This window comes from Solea senegalensis, linkage group LG14 (genome assembly GCF_019176455.1).
Source record: "Solea senegalensis isolate Sse05_10M linkage group LG14, IFAPA_SoseM_1, whole genome shotgun sequence".
Classification (NCBI taxonomy): Eukaryota; Metazoa; Chordata; class Actinopteri; order Pleuronectiformes; family Soleidae; genus Solea; species Solea senegalensis.
In genome coordinates this window covers 11,981,361-12,001,867 of record NC_058034.1, presented here as the reverse complement: position 1 = coordinate 12,001,867, position 20,507 = coordinate 11,981,361, and the positions used below count along the sequence as shown (strand labels likewise).

Sequence of the window (20,507 nt, the reverse complement as noted above, 5' to 3'; positions counted from 1 at the left end):
GTCGCTGTAGAGTTAAGAACAGCTACTATTACTCCATGGCTTCTTATGTGTTTTTACTATGCTCAGTATCTTTCTTAAATGTTTATGTTTTTTATACTCTCTCTACTTTTACTGATTTTATTTTGTTTTGGTAGTCAGGAAACATTGTTGTACTGCTTACAATTGGGTTCACTCAACCTATTTCTCGCACCCCTACTACAAGTCTGTTTTCATCCCTCTTGTTTTTCACCCGTCATTTATTCTCTCAATAATTCTCCCTTTACCTTTAAACCGTCCACCTCTCCTTCAGTGAATGAATGTTCAGTCACCTCCACTCTGCCAGTAGAGCTCTTAGTTAAGTCAGTTGTCGATAAACACAGGGATATAGATGTCACCCCAGCTTAGGGTAGACACTTGTCTTTATACCTTTATTTTAATTTTTTTCTATCCATCCCTATCGCACTCTCTCTGTCTCTCCCTCCCTCTCTCTGTCTGTCCCCTGCCACTATATTCCCGACTTAAAGGAAGTCTTTCGCTCTCTATCAAGGAGGAGATTATCACTCTCAGAGCATTGATCTCTTAAGTGTTTTTCAGACTGTGAGGAATGATTGTGTGTGTTGGGTGTTGAGCAAGAAACACATAAAGTGGCATAGTAAGAGAGAGAGAGAGAGAGAGTGAGGACGTCTTGGGTCAGAGTTCAGGAAAGGATTACTGCGAGTTGGCTGGTGTCAGATCACTGTTAATGGCTCTTTGATTTTCTTTAAAAGGCTTAAAGGTCTAATAGAAAGACTGACAGGTTGTTGTATATGACCAAGTGACAGTGCAGGCAGCAGCTCAAGTGAGAAATGGGTGTCTCGTTCGACTCGGGCTGAGAAAAGGGGAGAAAAAAGACTTGTTCAAAAACTTTAGAATTGACTCCCACCTACAATGATGGATATTACCAGAAATTGTATTGTATCTCCTTGCTGATATTATGAAAATGTAACACAACCAACCCATGTGGGATTAATAAAGTATTCTGATTTTGATTAGGCAGTTTTCAGAGATGGTGTTTTAAAGGAACACTTATTTTTAATTAAAGAAAAAAAAGGGATACGCATGCTTCCTAAAATTAGAAACCCTCCACATTTATTGCAAGTGGTAATAACAAGATTTAATGATGGATTTTAACTAAACAATCCTACATGTTTAATGCCACCATATGTTTCCATCCATACTGGTGAGGCAGACTGAGTAACAAAGGTCAGACAGTGTTCAGCTAGCAGTCGGTTAACCCAGCCCACCCGGGTCAGACCCCATCAGGTGTAATTGGGTGAGACAGATGCTGCCAGTCCTTGTCAGCTGAGAGGAGAAGCAGAGGAGCTGCCAGACGAGTGTGGGGTGGTAAATGCTCCCAGTAGAGAGAGCACAGACCTAAATAATACCCATAACACTGCCTTCAGCAGAAACAAAGAAGGGAATTTAGGCTTGAATTTGATTTGAGGGGCAAAATGACTGGGCAAACTCCCATTTAGACACATTTATATTTAAAGGAATCACATTTTGAATTCACAAAAATGAATTATTTGGAACCACAAAGTTTGGTGCTGTGCCATTTCATTAAGTTTCACATGCTAGTTATTCACCTACAATACATATTTACATATTATATGTAATTAATAGATATATATTATATATATAATTGGGGCAGCCCATTACCAAGTGGAAAGGGAACTTGGCTTGTAACTGGAGGGTTGCCAGTTTAAGTCCCCACCAGGTCAAAATGGCTGTTGTACCCCTGAGCAAAGCACCCAACCCTCATTGCTCCCCCTGCACTGCTCAGTGGCTGCCTGCTGCTCCTAATTCTAGGAAGCTTTGTCGTAGAGGATGGGTTAAATGCAGAGAAGACAGTTCCCATAGGATAGAGGATTCATTTATTTACATACATATTATTTAAAAAAAAGAAAGAAATAAAGTAATGCTGGTAATGATGAAAATAAAGGGAAAGGTTTAGTTTAGTTTAATATCTTTTTATATATTATTATTAATATTTTTTTCTACTTAAATTATTATTTAGTGAGCAAAAATCAGTACTATTGAAAAAAAACACAAGGCAGCCAACTGTTTTAGAGCTACCTCAGCACCACAATACTAGTCTGTCACATGACGAGTCAGATTGGTCTAAAGCTGGAGTTTAGTGGCAATGACCCATTTATCGCTGTTGCCCTCCATCCCTCACCATCCATGCAGCGCTTTGCTTTGTCTCTCCTCTCATTGCACTGCACCTTCCCTCTCCTCTTTTTTTACATCCATCTTTTTACTCGTGTCGATATATCACAGCTCCATCCTCCCATCCATTTCTATCGACGCTCATTTATCTTCACCCACATCTAAAATGCCATTCATCTCTCTTTCCTCCCTCAGCCAGTGCCAGCCCCAATGTCTTAACCACAGTCATTTAATTTTGTGTCAGGTCTGTAATTTCTGATAAAGTTCTCACATGCCTTATAGACATAACAATCCATATCTTATTGAAAATTGCAGCATTAAAGTTTTATTCCACCTTTACTGTACATTCTCCTTGCTACAGATGCTATAGTGTTTCTGTGGAGCTCAGCTTTGACTGTAATGATGGTTGAGGTGGACCTTTCACCAATCTACTGTGCTTTATCGTAGATAAAAACAGATTTTTATTTAAGATCAGTGTTTTATAACAGCTTCTAAAATCATATTTTGATATATGTCCCTATATATAGTATATATATTTCTTGTTTTCATCATTTAAATATAATTTCTGCCCTACCATAGTCATGGATTAACTACTAAAACTACTTTAGATCCTCTAAAGCGTTCATTACTAACTATTGTGTTATCTTCTTTGACACATGTCAAATATCTTCACCCTGTACTACAAACCACAAATGCATATTGGCACAGTGGTACTGACATGGAAATGAAATGGAAAACAAGAGTAAACAAACAATCAAACAACACGAGGATCCTAGATTAAACAAAGAGACAGTGGATATCATTTAGCCCGTCACTACAGCTCGGCTGTCTACATTTCTGTACGTCCAGCAGCTTCTCATACACCTATGCCAGGCCGGGTCGCTCATTAGTATGTTTAGTGTGGCACACAGTGAAGGCAGTCCCTTTTCTGTTTTGTGCTCAGCGAGGTCAGACGCCAATCTGCTGACAACAACAGAAACACAGCAAACGTGAACAACCTTGATGAAAAAAAAAAAGAAAAAAAGACAAGCATTATCACCCTCTCTATTTCTCTGTCAGACAGCATTTGTCTCCACACAATGAGAGAGAGGAACACACACACACAAGAATTCACACACATACGCACAATTCCCAGACAGGTACGTCCTAATTAAGCAACAGCCGAGGCTGCTCAGAATCAATGCCCTGATCCCAGGCCAGCGTGTACGAAAGCTGGCTGATTCATGTACCCTGCAAACCCCTCAAAAAAAAATGCAAATATTCATTTCCTGAAACAAACCAAATCATTTAGGTTTCATCTGGGAATTGATTAGCATCGCAGGGTGACAACTATTCAATATTTACATGCACTCAGACCAATGCAAGGGCCAAATAATGAAGCATATAACTGCGTTCTTTTGCCGCTTGCTTTGAGTGGGAATCCAGGCAATCTGCAGGGCTGTAAGTGAACAGAATGAAGTCATCGTGGTGTCCTTTGACCTGATCAATAAGCCTACATGAATGAAGGATGGTTCATTGTGGGTATGGGTTGTTATGCTCTGACCTACGGGAAACCTCGACAGGAATTCTGTCCCTCAAGAGGGAGCAGAAACAGGATCAGCTATTAAAGCATTTTCTTTTCCAGACTTAAGGCCTTCACAGTAGGTCTACTACAGTCTCTGTTAGGTAGTGAACGTTACCTTTGAGAAATATGGTGTGCTCCAGCCCTCAAGTTAAGAAAGACATTCTGGCATGTAAAGATAACACATAGTGATGATTCCCATTTTACCCCCATGCAAGAATAACAAATAATGTACAATGTGAGTTTACGTGTCCCACACAATTCAGACTCTACATTGGTGCAATGGCAGCAGTAATGGAAAATAAAGTTCATCAAGTGCAATCCAAGCGTCTAGTGCTTTCTCATCCCTCTGTGGTGAAGCTTGGTTAAATGGTTTCGCTAACGTGTGACTGATGGACTTTCATCGACTTTTCAAAGAAATCCTTTTTTTATTCCCCTCCTCCCTCGGCCATTATTTCGGCACGGGGAAACAAACAAAAAAATAAGTCGCTGAGAACTTTGTCGGAGCCAAGCCCAGCTCCTCCCGATTAAATGTACCGACTTTTCTTTTATTCCATTTCATCTCATCAGGGGAAGGTGGGAGAGTGTGTTGAGGCAATGAACCTAATACTTCCACCTACTTTCTGTCAATTTTAGCCTAAGAAATGTGACATGGCATGTGGTCGTCTCCTGATGCCAGGTGCCACTTTGTAGTGAATTTCAAATAATAATAAGAGGATGCCTAAAAGGCTTTCAGACTTTATCAAGCAATAAAAGCTCCAGGTCTTTGTCATGGCAGTAGAACCTGCATGCTACTGTCATTAAGCAGCCGTGGCGTTGTAGTGGCGGCAAGAGGATCACCGACTCGCCTCCCTGACCCCACGTCTCCCTTTAGACTCCATCTTTTGTCTTGATGAATACACAGTATATATATTACAGGTCACATTTTCTTCTCTTTTAATGTCTTATCACGAGATTTCCGTGGTGATTGTATTGATACTGTTCTTTATCTGGTGTCAAACTAAGCCAGTTATCAGAGAGTAAAGCAACACAATAGGAGGGTTGTTTGGGGGGTGGGGGGGGGGTGATTGTAAATGCACAGGACCCAGTAAGTAATAAATAAGTGAGCACATTGTTTTTCTTCATGGGACCCTGCAGCGAGAGAGTAAACAGATATTTAGTATTAAAAATCTTATGTCATATACTGTACGTGTAAGTAAACAAAACTGCATGTCCATTTAAATGTTTTTATTATACTTTTCCACCTGGCTCAAGTGTATAAAGATGGAGTCAAAGAGAATGTTCATGGCCATTCAGGGGTAAATCTGTGATGTTGTGAAGTGTTTATCATTAAAATAACTCTATAATTATCAAATAACTGAAGGTAATGTAATCTTAAAAATGCCAAAAGCACCATGAGCAATATCAGTGCACAACCACAATAAATCCAAAGCATGCAACTTCGTCTTTAACGGAGCACTTCTGCAGCATTAGCACATTTTCTCACCGCCTACTATTAGTGTCGCAAGAGCAGTTATCTATATTATGTGAAGTTCAACACAATCCACGCCCAGCAAGAGTCATAACACGTGCAGCCCTGCACCCCTGCCTGGAAGGGTGACGGCTCTATGGCGGCAGGAGGATTTAATGCATTTTAACTCACTGCCACCAACCAGAGCAATACAGGAACACATCCCCTAAACTTCTGCTTCCCTCCATCAATACACTCACTAACTACCGAGCAGTGAGGACAATCAGACAAATGCTCTTGTAAAAGTTTTTTTAAGAGGAAGAAAAACCTTACCCTCTCCTCTACCTTCCCCACTGCTCCCTCTCCCGCTCTCATGTGGGGTGATTTAAGACAGGCAAGCTATGAAGAAACTGTTGCCCCCCATTCTCCCTCTCCCTTGGCCTTATTACATGCTGTCAGTTTATTATAAAACATTAGGAAAGCAGAGGGACACTTGCAGTTACTGTCCTATCGATCGGCAGAGATAGATTCTGTGATTTAGAGTCAGTCTCTGCTTGCACCCGCCACGTTCTCGGTCTCCTATTAAGGTACCGGCGCTTTGCTTTGGCTATTGATGTCTCAACATTAACAGTTACAAGCTGCTACAGAAAATCAATGCTCAACTTTTATTACCGGCTGCATAACACAGAGGACCTCCCGCATCTGATACTTAGCAGTCAAAAAGAGGCGCGGATGGTCTGCCTGGCACATCAGGTGTTTTCTAAGCGATAGCTGCAGTAATATCCATCATACATAGAGCATATGGGGGGCTTCCAGGGGCCAGTTCAAGGCCTTGGGGCTTAAGGGTACAGTGTAGGAAGGTATAGTTTGCCAAATAAATGAACACGTGCTTGCAAATGTCAGTTTCCATGCTTGGCCAGTGACGCCCGATTCAGAATCTAGCACAGAGGTTTATGTGAAATTATCTACGCTGTAAAGATTTTCCCACAAATATAAAGTGCCAAACATCAGCACCTTTCCTGCGTCTTTTTTGAACTACACAAAAACATACATATACGGTACAGTAAGCTAAAATAACGATCGATCCCTGCAACCGCCAACCAGCCGTCCATCCATCATCAGCATCAACCTGGACGTGTGTGTGTGTGTGTGTTGTAATAGAGAGTCTAAACCCAGGTAGCATGGATCTGGAGCGGCTGAGGCCTTTCAAACATTTATGAGGGGCTACCGAGCAGCAGTACGGCAGCCCTTCTGGGACAAACAGCCCCCGGTTCTGTACTCTCAGTCCCGATCAATGGAACTCAAGTTCATTACACACACTTTTCAGCCGCGGCTGGCCTACCCCCCCACCCCCCCCGACAGTTCACCACTGGGGCTGCATTACACTTGCTTGTTTACGTGACTGTGTGTGCAGGGAAGACAGGGGCAGCGGAGTGTGTACCAGGGTGCGTGTGTGTGTGGAGTGTGTATGTGTGAGCAGGGGTTGCTCCCAGTGGCCAGAGCTCGAGGTTATCATTATGTACAGGTCAGTCTGCTGCAATGCTAATACTAATGCATTCTCAGTGGCCACAGCTCAGGTCCCAGTGCTACACCAGCTAGGTAGCTACTCCTCTCCAATTAAAGGCTGAGGGAAGTCTGTGTGGGAGAGGGAGGACATGCCTGGGCTCTTGGCGGCCCCACAGAGAACAAGCCCGCATTAGTCAATGTTCAGAGAACAAATTGTGCATACATTTGAGCGCTGCGGAAAATCACCCTCTTCATGTGGACAATTGGTTGGCTGGAGTCCCTCGCTGTGATTGTGTGCATCCTAATCATCTTTACTTTTATTGTACATCATTGACTTTAAAAACAACACGTTTACAGTTAAACACATGGTAGATTATACTTTAAACTGATGCCATAGGCAATATAACAATGATCCTCGAGTCAATAAGCAACGCATCAAAGCACCGTAAACTGAGACTAAGACTGTGAAAACACCTGAGCCGTTTGTTGTTTTCCAAAAAGTTTGCGTTTTTTTTCTTGCAGCGGTGCATATCTGTAGGAAGAGATGAACTGCCATAGTAATGCAGCATATTGATCAGGCCGCCTGCCTCCAGCTTAAGCATTACATCGAGTACAAACAGCAGCAAAGAGTTACACAACACTGCCTGCGGATCTGCCTCCACCACAGATCTCGTACCCAGCCGCTACAAAACACACATGCACATTTTCTGTGTGCACACATACCACGTGACATCAATTAACTATACATGCCGTGTAACACCACTTTTACACAGAGACGGGAAGTCGTGCAAACACGCACCTTTGAATCTAGACCAAATGGGGGTGGAGTGTCTTTAAGTGTGTCATAGGTCAAATGTTCAGAAATATAAGTGCAATCAGATGGACCCCCAGCTTTACAAACCAGCCCTGTCAATTATTCCTTAAGTTGTAAAGTTCATCCCTTTAATCTACGTTGCTGTAGGAGCTACAGTATTAGTGCCCGGCCCGTGATTTGCACAGCAGAGGCAAAACTTTATGACAACACATCTATGTCACGGCTATGGCTCATGATGTGTCATTAGTGTTAATCATTGAACAACACTAGCTGTATTGTCCAATGATTGTCCGACGATGTCAAACACGTAGGTGTGGAATAACCGCACGGCTATCCGACTGACTTTTTACCCTCGCAAGCACGATTACCCGCATTAAAAAAACCTGACGGATCTTTTTTTTTTGCCCTGCTATCACACACGGAGCTCAGTGGCATCGCTGCACCGCCTGGCATGTGGATTGCCAGCCATTGTGTTGCTGTGTACAGTGCAGAGGCATGTGCTTTAACTGTGGTGGTGGTGGTAAGCTACTGTATATGGTGGTCAGGTGGCTGCTATAAGATATACACCCTCTTCCTGTTGCTCTTTGAGTTTCTGTGTGTGTGTGTGTGTGTGTGTGTGTTTTGGACAATGTGGTTACAAGATACTTCTGGCAGGGCGAGTGAACAGTGGAGCTTAAAGGTGACGTGTGTGCGTGCTGTGGCGTGTGTGTGTGTAACCAGAGACAGTGATTAAATGTTTCAAAGCGCAGATGATCCAACAGGTGCTCTGGATCGCTCTCTCGTGTTCTTCCACCCTCTCTCTCTCTCTCTCTCTCTCTCTCTGTGCATTGAGCCCCCACCTGCCCTGTGACCCCACACTCCCACTCCTGATTCAGCACAGCTCCTTTCTTGTCTCTTCATTCTTGTCCTAGAGGATATTTTAAGACACAATGCCCTTTGAGTCCACTGTCTTTTACACACACACACACACACACACAAGTTCACACAGCAAAGCTATTCCATGTGCTGCATTTAACAAAATCATCAACCTTTAGAGCTAGAGGCACATGTTAGGGTGAGAGAGCCAACAAATGTTGAGACACAGGAGGGCATTAATCAAACAGTCTCCTCTTCACACACACACACATACACATATCAACAGAATGTGTATATGTAATGTAAGGATTATTCCTCGGTGCTACGAACCGCATAAATGTGCACCCTCGATATCCATAGCTACTATTGACATTACACAGTAGGCCTGTAAATTATTGAACATAACAGCCTTCAAATAATGCATTCAAGTATATTTATCACACACAAACAAGGTGAAAGTAGTTTTCTAGAGGATTCTACAAGAGTCTATTATCCTGAAAATGTTTGCTTTTATTCGATGTAAGTAGACGTATCCAATAAAACCCACAGTTCCCTAAATCAAGCCCGGTTGTGAGAAGTTGTGTGCAAACATGTCATCTTTCATTAGCCCTGAGGGGGGGAGGAGAGAACTGCCACTGCTGCCCAATACTTTGGAATAAATTAAACCCCCAATTTACACTTCACTCCACTTGTCACACGACACAAAAGTTAAAAGAACATGTGGAAAACACGCAGCAGCACTAGTCAGCACTCTACCTGCTGGCTCCCATCATCACATGAGAATGAGCCAAAGGAAGAGACGGGTAGATGTGAGAAGAGAGAGTGCAGGAGAGAGAAAGAACTATGAGGGTGGAGGGGGGGAAATGACGCTATGGATTAACTGTCTTTCATGCTGAAAATATACATCCCCAGGCTCTTGGCACTGAATTATTAATTCAAATTTGTCAGAGAAAGAATGAGAGAAATCTATTGACGGGGAGACGGGCCCTTTAATGGTCTCATTAAAGGGGAGGCTTCCCACACCCGGCATCTTCTGTACTGCTGCAGGAGTTTTCAGGCCAGTGGAGGGTTGGAGGGGTGTGCTTGACCCCCCAATGATTTTCTGTCACTTTATCATAAACAAGAAAGGTTGACATGCCCCTTCATTCCCCGTGCCCTCCCTCCACCACCGCACAAACCCCGTGTGTAATTAGCCAAGGGGTTCAAAAGTGCACTGAATGTAAACGAGGTTCACATGCATTCATTGATACAAGCGGACATGAACAACGGCGCACACGCACTTTTGTGTGTTGCACCTGCTTCCACTGCTGCTGACAGGTCCAAAGAAGTGAGGTGTAGAGGAAACTGAACAATCACCTCCCAGGTATATTGATTTCTAATTCATTTGAATTCCCCCCCACCCCCCCAATTCCAGTGCTCCATTGATCATTTCCACAGAGAACACCAAACACAGTGACTTTTCGTCCAGCTCGTCGGTCCATTATATTTGCACCTGTCAGTCAGTCATGTTTTAGCATCATTAGCTGCAAACGGCTACATATCTCGGAGCTGTTTTGGTGAGGGGTTAACTGTCCGTACAATCCGGTCAGCATTAGGAGGGTGAGAGAGCAGGGACCTGCGGGTGTGCCGCGCGGTCCGAGGTCGTCTCATTGAAAGGCATTTGGTTCCACCTCCGGGGGGGCTAAAGTATGGAGCATTACAAAGAGGAGGGGGGAGGACCAGAGGGACCACAGAGGACTAAGCACTAGGTTCATTGTTGATTCAAGTCTCTCAGTATCCCTCTGGCAAATGATTTTCATAACGCTGAGACAATGTGATTTCGTTTCTCCCCTGCAAAAGGATTTTTATTCCAGCAAGTCCGCAGCTCGTCAGAAACTAAAGGCAGAAAATGGCACCAACTGACAAAAATATTTTGAAGCCACAGGATGTGAAAATAAAAACACTGAACAATTTACTGAATAACAATTATTATTTTATCTAACCAACAGTCAAAAAACCCCAATACACCTGATATTCAGTTGTTTGAAAGTATATAGAGGACTTTTATTGCAGTTTTTTTGTGATTATTTTTCTGATGGTCTCTGGGAGCAGGTAACTCAAACATCTTCATCAACAACAGCAACAAAACAAATGCTTCAGCTCATTCTAAGAAAGTCTAAACTGTCCCTTTAACACTCACTGCATTGATATAATCCTATACGACTGTGCCCATCTGTTGACGTCCTAAGTCCAAAATAACACAGCTACAATTGGGATCAGGTGATACACGATGTAAATTTGCTTTCCACTTCACCTCAGGACAAACCCCCAGCCCCTTCCAGCCAGCATAGGCAATGAGAAGCGCTCGTCTTCTCCCGCTCAGAGCACATTTTCTCTTGTTTATTTTATCAGACCTAAGGCACTTTTCCCTCCCTCTCAATATCTCTTTACCTCTCTCTAAAGCACCGTCAAGCCCGCCGACCCCACTGACCCGTCCTTGGGCGACAGAACTGAACCAGCCGCTACCTGTTTAGCTTAACAACAATAGCGATGTTGTCGGCCGAGGCTTGGATTTGACTTAATATATCCCCAACTGGACCGTGGCTGCTTAATTTACTCTCATAGCTGCACAATGTTTGGCCTCCTGAGCGGCTACGAGAGGGTTTGATGAGTCGGCAGACAAATTGAGCCTTCATGCTTTGTTCATTTCTTTTATGACAATAACTCATCCCCGTTGGTGGCCTGTTTTCAGGAAACGTGAGACAGTTATTGTGATACATTGTTAGCATTGAGGATATATGGCCTCTGGACATTAGGCTCTATGTTTGCTGGAGGGCATGTAACTACAGTATGTTACCCTCAGCTGGTAAAATAAAGGGTCACATTGCAAGATTAAGGGTCATGGTTCGGGTCCTAATGAGCGCTGTGTTATTAACCAAAACGACAAAAAGAAATACAGGCGGATTCACCATTTTGACTGTGTCCTGCTGTATTAGGTATGGTGGAGTTGTAAGACTGACCGACTCTTAAATGACTAATTAATAATACAATTGAATAAGTTGTTGTTATGTGAAAACAACAACATGAAGGACTGACAGATTCTGGATGAGCTGTTTAACCCTAACCTCACCTCTCTTATCCATAGCCTTAGGACATTAGTAAGAAGCTCCAACTCGAGTTCTCGTTAGCTGTCTGAACAACATCTGACACTTCTACCCCCCAAAACATTTTCTCATGTCAGGTTACGGCATACAACATTTTCTGACATGGCAACCAAGACTTGCCAGCACTCTTTTCAATGAACACTTGTGCCTTTTAAAGTGGCGAGACAACACAGAGGCTCATTTGTTTGAGTATGTTTCTGATTGGCTCTTCTTTTATTCTGTGACGGGATCATTATGATGTTTTTCTTTTTATCCAGTTAACCTTTGGCGTATCAAGTCTCAAAGAGCCCCCATTAAATGTTAAAAAGCATACAACCCCTGTTATTGTAACTCGCCTTTAACACTGAGGCATCGTTTAAGAAAGAGGGAATTCCCCAAACGGGATTTGGGAGTAAAACCAGGAAGCCGAGTGCTCCAGGGAGTTGGGGGCGGGGGGAGGGGGCTGTTACTGTTACTCTAATGGGGAAGCAGAACCTCCTGTTGAGGGCGAAATAAATAAATAAATAAATAAGAATTACACACTTCCACGTGAAATGCTGTCAGTGGAGCATTCTTATGGAAACTGAGGTGACTGTGTTTGTGTGCTTCATGGATTTATGGTGCGAGTGTAAAAGTTGTTGCTTTTCGCCATTACGAAGCAGTCCAGCTTACATGTTATGAAAGTGCATGATAACTCCGATAACAGTCTTCATAAATGATACTATTAACCAGCCGGCCATTGCCCCTTGCCCCATGAACATTATTTGCTTTGACTACCTTTGCAATCCTGTTTTTTTTTTTAACACTACACACACACACACACACACACACACACACACACGTGTGTGTTATCCTATTGAACACGTAGCTCTATGGGTTTTTTTGGTTTTGTTTTGTTTTTGGCAGAGAGTAGGTCCTCAGTCCTCAGAATCAAAGGTTATTGAGTTCTCTCCTTTCAACACTCAGGTCACTGGTTGAAGCCAAGCTGCAGGGCAGATTATTAATGAGTAAAATAGCAGTAGATGTTGTTGACTTGATAACAATCCAGTAGGGTGCAATAAAGAGGACTCGGCTTGGATGCAGGTTCGACTGCTCGCACTTTGAAGCGCCGCTGCTGTAGTAAAAGGTGCTTCAGCTTTGATAGGCTCATATAAACGCCCATGAAAGTCCCTATTGGAAGAGGCACAACGGTGACTCCCGCCTACACAGGAAGTGACCAGTTTGTTTTTCACTCACCTTTAATTGGCCGAGTTTACTGACAGCACTTGACTCAATAACCGTTTATGACCCGGGAGTTTTATGTGTTGTTTTTGGACCCAGCAGGAAACGGCATGAAGTTCAGAAGACTGAGTGAACTGGCAGCATGTGACTGAGGGGGTTTATTGATTGTGGCACAAAAACTGTAATGGTGGGGAGAACGTACTGTTATTTTGCCACGTCTATTAGTTTTAGTCCTGTGTCTTATTAAGAAGACATGACTGGAAACTGGTGGTAGTTTTATGTGGAAATAGCATGACTGTATGGGACACATAGAGGGCACGAGGTAGGTAGTAATTACTTACTTACTTACAAAGATCTTTCTTTTCCATTTCGTTTGAAAACACAAGCACAAAGAGTAGAAAACCCCAAACCCTAAAACCTAATAATAGTTTGTTTTGTCCTATGAGGACATATTTTAAATCTTATACATTTACTTCAAATTAGAGTTACTTTTCTTAACACATACATTTACACTTTATTTGGATTGAATTTGGGAGACACATCTATATATCTTGCTACAGGACTAAAATCCAAACCAATAACACTAAGCTCATTTATTGAAAGTGAAATCTCTCCGTTTGGATCGTGTGCTGTTTGAGGTCAAATGCATAAACCTGATTTAATTGTCTAGTCATTTCGGGAACATGTGGAGCAGCCATTCAGATGAAGCCTTCACTGTGTATATATTATGATATAATGGAGAGAGTATCTGTATGAGTGAGTGGCTAAAATGTTTGTGTAATGTCCCTGGAGCAGGTGGACCGTGAGGGACAGTCAAAGAATGAGTATAAAAACATGTGCAGGCAACCACACACGCAGTCACTCAGGCCGGAGTCATGTTGTGGATTTCCGTAGAAATCCATTACGGTCTACATGACGTAAATGTTCGCAGACCCTGTGTGGACGTACCGTACAAACACTGACAGCTCCATGTAACACAACACTGTGTTGAAAGTGCATTCTGTGTTTTTTGTCAAAGTGGACAACAACGGAGAAAACGATAACTATGGACAGTTGCTATGAAGAGAGGTTACGCAAAGACCCACACCTGCACATCCACTGCTCAAGAACACAAGGAGATATTAATGTGGCTTTAAGCCCTGGTGAGAATTTGCTGCTACTGGAATGTTAGACTTTAGAATTCATACGTCTGGTACACCACACTTTCTCTCATAGCACCGAGCAGATTTAGTCTAATTAAAAGGCGCAGCGGTGATTTCAGGGGTTCTGTGAAAGAGAAACTGAATTTGTGAGTGTGTGTGTGTGTGTGTGTGTGTACTTCTGCATTAGATGGCGGGCTCCAGCACGATCGCCCGTCAAATGAAACAATGTAGTCTGTGGGACCTCGGGGTTTCCATTTGAGTAGTCGGACTCGGCGCTGCAACAAACTATGGCTGTTTTATGTGGAAAAAAAGTTGATAATTAGTCCCACAGTGACTGAACGATGAGATGTGGGGTGTAGCCAGTGAAGGAACAGGAGAGAGCTCTTAGCACACTTAATACTCCGACCTGACACTATCTATGAATCATTAATCAATTGTTTATTTTTATGGGGATTTTTTTTTTCTTCCATTAACTCTTTTCTCCCCCTCACAACCTGTCCCAGCCTCTGCAAATTATAATTGGACTTCTTGTCTGATGTTATTTGCCAAATAATGAAGATAATTTTTTCAGGTTCATGTCCCCCAGATTTTAAGCTATTGTCATTTTTGTTTATATTTTGTCTTTCTTTTTATGGAAAACCTGATTCATTGATTAGCATTTAAAATGCTGTCTTTCTGCCTCACATTCCCCCACTTTGATATTGGGTAGTAATTCTCTGTAGTTCACCCATTATAGACACACATATCTTTTGATAGTTGCTAATTCTAATTCCCATACACACATACAAAAATCCCTGAGAAACCATGGCAACACCTCAAGTTAAATGAGGTCTCTGCTCACCTTGTCGTGTTTCTCCAAATTCACAGAAATCAAACTCGGGAGACGTTCTCACATCACTGACCGGATAATTAAGCAGCATTTAAAGGTTGCTACAGACAGTATGAACACTGTAGAAAATGGTTATATTACAGAGGAATAAAAAATATATATAAATTAAGTACATTTGCAGAACCCCAATGACTCACTGTCCTGATTGAATTCTGTGACAGCCAGGACTTTTACTCCTCATTTAGACCCAATGACTCATCAATATCAGAGCCTGACTTAACCTCGACGCTTGCTTATGTAGTAATGTAATAAAAACATCAAATATTGTATATAGATTTGGAGAGGTTTTCAGGAAATATCTAAAAATAACTGACTGAGCAAGAAATATTAACTTTTTACCATTTTACCATACAACCAAATTTGGTAATAAGGACATTTACTCTCACAATGAAACATCCAGTGTTCAGTAGATAAGAGATATATAATATTTAGATATGAAATATTACAGGTACAATAGAGGGATAGGGACACGCACTAGGAAAATAATCTCCAACAAATTTTCAACACATTTCTGTGCAAATCGAAAACTTTTCTCTCCGTGTCTTTGTGTGGTTACATTTGTTTCATGTGCAGATGAAAAATAATTTTTTTTTCCCTTGCTGACCTGCGTGGGATGTCGGTGTGCTTAAGCCTACAGCCCACACTCTGCCGGATTAGCTTATGTAAGGGTGTTTTAATGATTCTCTGTGGGGTTGCTGGTGTGAAAGCTGGTTCACGAGTCTGATAGGGGGTCAGACAAATGAGTGGCAGCAGGAAAAAGCGCGTCATGTTTGCTCGGGGGCTCTTTTGTTCCAGGCCACACCCCGTCACCCTTTTCCTGCCCTCTTCTTGGCCTTATTTAGCCCCCCGCCATGTCACCCAGGGGTCAGGGTGAGCGTGCACACGCCACAAGCCAGTTCACACATACACAGGCGACACAAGCATCTGCACACACACACACACACACACACATGTGAACAGATTGTAATAGCATGGTAGAGTGCATCATAGATGGAAGTGCCTTGAAGGACCTGCTTCTCATTCTCTAGACCTCATTAGCTGCTGATTTATCTCCCTCTCCTACCTCCTTGTGCTCTGGGTGAGTGGATGTGGTGTCTATCTGTTTGTGTGTGCGCACACACAAATGTGCAAAAGAAATGAATATTGTGTGTATTACCATGAATTAGTGTCTGTGTGTGTGTCTGTGTGCGTGTCAGAACAAGACACCGGGACTTCGTTCCACATTAGTCCACTGTGAGCACACTCGACCTGGGGTCAGAAAATTAATAAAAGATCACACTCACTTCTCAGTTACGCGCAAGCACACACACAAACACACACGCTTCATAATCATGACAAGCTCTGGTCCACCATTATCCATTTAGCAAATTTTTTGTCTTGTCTTGCAATAATCTGCTCAAACCCCAAGTGATCTTATTATTGCCAAGGAAAAGTGCTTATGGCTGCACAGAAAGGTTGGGTCTTTTTGGAAACATGCAAATGATTTCCCACCTAACTGAATTCAAAATTTGACTTTTGATTGTTTTCCGTGAGATTTGTGCATTTAAAATACAGTAAATATCTAAAGCCTTTTCAGTAATATGTCTGTTTTGTAATGATAATGACTTTGAAGGCGTTAGGTTAAGGAGCAGCTGTGGCGCTAATATGACTGTAACTCTGCCCTACATTATTCATAGACTCTTGGGGAATGTGCGTCTCTTGAGGAGAACCTTTTTTTTTTCTTTTTTTTTTGCCTTTACCTGATTCCCACTACATCACAGTCTCAAGAGACGAGTCAGTGAAGGAAGAAAGAGGGGGGGATATTTCATCATGTGGCATTTAAAAATCCTCTTTTAAGTAAAACAAAAAACAAGTATCCAACTTGTAACACTGTCCCTGGATAAATGAGGATATTATGTTCTCTAATCTTCCCATGTCTGAATAATTTCTGTCCATATTTTAAGATCCTGTGACGTTAATGTCTGTCTTTGAAGCTTGGACATAGAAAATAACAGATAATGAGAAATAACCATTCAAACTTCATTTTACCAGACAGAAACTAACAGAGCAGTAGTTGTGCCTCATAAAGGGAAAACTATCCTACAGATAAACAACTAAAAACAAAGCAAAAATCAAACCACATTTGTCACTGTTTTGTGGAGATGGGTCAAATTTTAAGACTGCCCTGACCTGCCTTCACAATATCCCCCCGTATTCCCCATGGTTTGTTAAATTTCAACCTGTCTGACCTTTTTTCTTGTTTCCTCTTGTAGATGTGAAGAACTTGGAGAACTTCCACCTCGTAGAAAGTGTCCAGGAGCAGGTCAACGCAGCGCTGCTGGACTACGTCATGTGCAACTACCCGCAGCAAACAGACAAGTTTGGTCAGCTGCTCCTCCGGCTACCAGAGATCCGAGCCATCAGCCTGCAGGCTGAAGAATACCTTTACTACAAACACCTGAATGGCGACGTGCCCTGCAACAACCTGCTCATTGAAATGCTCCACGCCAAGAGAGCTTAGGAGAGGACTGCGCTACCCATAATGCAGTTGTGTCGCAGCGCCACAAACTCTAAATAATGAACCTACAGCTCAGACTTGAACGGGCGATGACCTGAAGGATGGAAAGCAGAGTGTGTTAGAAACTCTTTGTCGATACTGAGCTCGCGGTGGTGTCAAAGTTACAACTTAAAGTACAGATCTGGACAAGCACACATGAAAAACAACATATGGATCCCTTTATTCTCAAAAAGAAAAAGAAAAACTGTCTGAAAGCAGAGCCGCTGCTCAAAACCGACAGAAGAAGACAATGTTGGAAAGAAAAAAAAAAGCACCAACAAAAAAACTTGAAACAAACACTGCATTTGCATTTACACCACGAGCTGGCATCTCATCGTCTGCACAAGCACGGACTACCAAAACTGGCAGGCTGCAACTGCAAGAATTAACAACCCGTGAGTGTTTTAGCACTGGTGACACAGTGAGAGGCTTCTTGCGCTGAGAAAGGAGGATGATTAACGTCATGCATCCGTCACACACACAGCTGTGACCAGAGCAGAGGCTGATTCTGGTCGCTAACCCTCCAGGGTGCCCACTCACCTCAACCAGCTTTTAGCTGTGGTTGGTACTGTAAAGACAAACTGGGGAAACAAACTGAGACTCTTACCTACTACCATGGTTGTTGTTGTTTTTTTTTTGTTGTTGTTTTGCCACGGCAGCTTGACCTGACTGAAAAGGGAGAACTGATGGTTTAAGAAAAAAAAAAAATACAAAAATAAAAATAAAGGTCTGAAAACTGAACATTCTATTAATGAACAAAATGATAAATGAAAAAAATACAATGTTTTTTTTCCCCTCTTGTAATGGAATTCATTTGCTAGTCATGGTCACTTTGTGGTTCCCCTTTCTTATTCACCTTCCAAGTCATCTTAAACTATGTACCTCAGAAAGACCAGTGTTAAATAAATTCAGTTAATAATGTCAGCTGTAACAATTGTATTTATAAACCATTTTCCCACACCCACCCACCCACACACACACGCAAAAAACTTTTCAGCATTTCATTAAAACTGGAGCAAAACAAAGTGTGATTCTGGAGACGGACAAGGATCGACCCAGCCTTCGTCCGGAAAGACCAAAGCCTGCTGCAGAACAGTAGAAGGAAATTTACAATTACCTTAATAATCAGTATTATAAAAGAAAAAAAAAAAAAAAGATTTGTGATGTCACAGTTATGTGAGTCTTGCCTTATTTCATTACCATGCTAGCTAACTGTGCAGATGTGAATGAAAAATATGTACAAATATATATATATATATAAAGTAATAATGTTGTAAAAAATTTAAAAAAGAATAATTGAACTGGTGTTTACATTCATGTGGTAATATGGGAGAGAACTGTGATGAAGCATAAATTGCAAAGCAATGATTTCCTAAAAAAAATGAAATCAACTAAATGAAAAAAAAAATCCCTCTGGTTTGCTTTTTTGATGTGTGTACAGTGTTTTACTTTTATTATTATTATTATTGTTATTATTATTATTATTTGTTTTGAGCAGTACTTAAATTATGTCGTGAGACACTAAAATCAAAAAGGAATCACTTAATCTCAATTTCTATCTGTGTCTGTAGGCATCCAAAACATCTGTTTCTTAAACGTTGCTGTGTAAGGGTTTTCATTTCACATTCAGCGTTTCGTAGCCTTCTTTTTTTAAGCAGTGCTTTTATTTTGCTGTACTGTATGTCACTGGTAATGCTTATAAATGAAAGATAATTTATTGCGCCTCTGGGTTCCCATCTTCGTGTTACATAACGTGAGCTGTCTGCGCCAGAATAAATTTGTTTACTGTAGCATGTTCTTGTTTTGTTTCCACAAGTAGTTCTGAGATGCAGGTCGGGAGCAAAAATAATGGGCTTTCAAAAAAAAAAAAGGAAAAGGAAAAAATAATAATCACCACATTTTATTTGTCTTTTAACTGTTGAAGCAAGTCTGTACATTGAACAGAGTATTGTATTTAAGCAAGTAGGTGTGAAAGGTGTTTGTGCCACATCAGTTTTTACTTAGAGCTTTGAACTGCATCAGTGTCCTATCTGATTTGCTCTTATACCAAAGACTGCATCTTTCCCTTGTGAGCTGTGACCTCTAATATTGTGCCCAAAGTGAACAAAACTGGATTTTTTTGTTTGTTCTTTTGTTTCATTTAAATTTTTTTAAGAAAAACAAGGCAGCCTAAAGAATCCTCAAATGGAGTTTTTCCACATGTATAATAGTTGTTACTGTTTTTTTGTTTAGTTTTTTTCAAAATGCCCCCAACACTTGCCTCCCACAACAACCTGTGGTGTTTATTGTTTACCTTTGTTTTTTGTACAGAAGACTCATCTTAATCCCACACATGTCAACTAATTCTGATCCTGCACTATCTGAAGCCGTCATGAACATCAGACAATCTGTCATCTGCCTCTCTCTAAAAATCCTCTAATTTGTCGAAGGTCCAGTGTGTAAACTTTGCAACGTCAATCCATTGTGGACTAATGTTAAAAAAAAAAACACGGTGGCCTCCACAGATCTGACCCGACTCCCTGATAATGAAAAACAACGAATCAAAAAAAAATAAGCACGATTATTTCATCTTCAATTTCTGCCAAACTGAAAACAATTTCACCTAAATGTTACACACTGGACCTTTAAAGCTTTGCATCATTGCAGGCAGAAAATGACGACTGTGGTCATTGGGAAAAGTCCTTATTTTTATGGCATGTTTGTTACAACAAATCTCTCTTAGGCCTGCTCCACCACAAAGACGAGTTTGTTCGGAGGTAAAGTTGAGTAAAGCTCGCAGAAAGAGCCTGCAGTTGTACGTTTGCTCGACAACACAGTCCATCAACAGTTTAAAAGAGTAATTGTCAAGACAGACTCATGTGATGCTCATGCCAGCACACGGACACACGACGCATCTGTATTTCCCTTCTCGCTTGTCACTGCTGCCATTTTGATTGCCCCATCACGTCACCCCCTGGTCCTGAGATTGTCACTCTGAGGCGAAAGTGAAATTTTCCTCATATTTCAATAAATAATTGCTATGCTTATAAAACCAGATTCTCGCCTCCTACGCACATTAAAACTATCAATTTGTTTCCTTTTGGTGTTTTTTTGGTGGGAAACAATTGCTACTAAAAACATCATGTGTAAACATCAAATGTAAATATTATTAGAAATATATTATTTCCGGGATTATAAATGTCTGAAAAGGGGATGGGTTTAATTGTGGATATATTGTGTTTTCC

At 41.6% G+C, this 20,507-nt stretch overlaps 1 protein-coding gene across 3 annotated transcripts in view; it reads left to right on the top strand.

Annotated features, from left to right (window-relative positions):
- Positions 1-18,204, top strand: part of nr5a2 (nuclear receptor subfamily 5, group A, member 2) — a 60,595-nt gene extending 42,391 nt beyond the window's left edge. For all 3 annotated transcript variants that reach the window (XM_044044863.1, XM_044044864.1, XM_044044865.1), the window contains one exon: positions 17,000-18,204. In XM_044044863.1, coding sequence (XP_043900798.1) covers positions 17,000-17,247 — 248 coding nt within the window. In that variant the 3' untranslated portion in view covers positions 17,248-18,204. The remainder of the gene's footprint in view (positions 1-16,999) is intronic.
- The last annotated feature ends 2,303 nt before the right edge of the window (positions 18,205-20,507 follow it).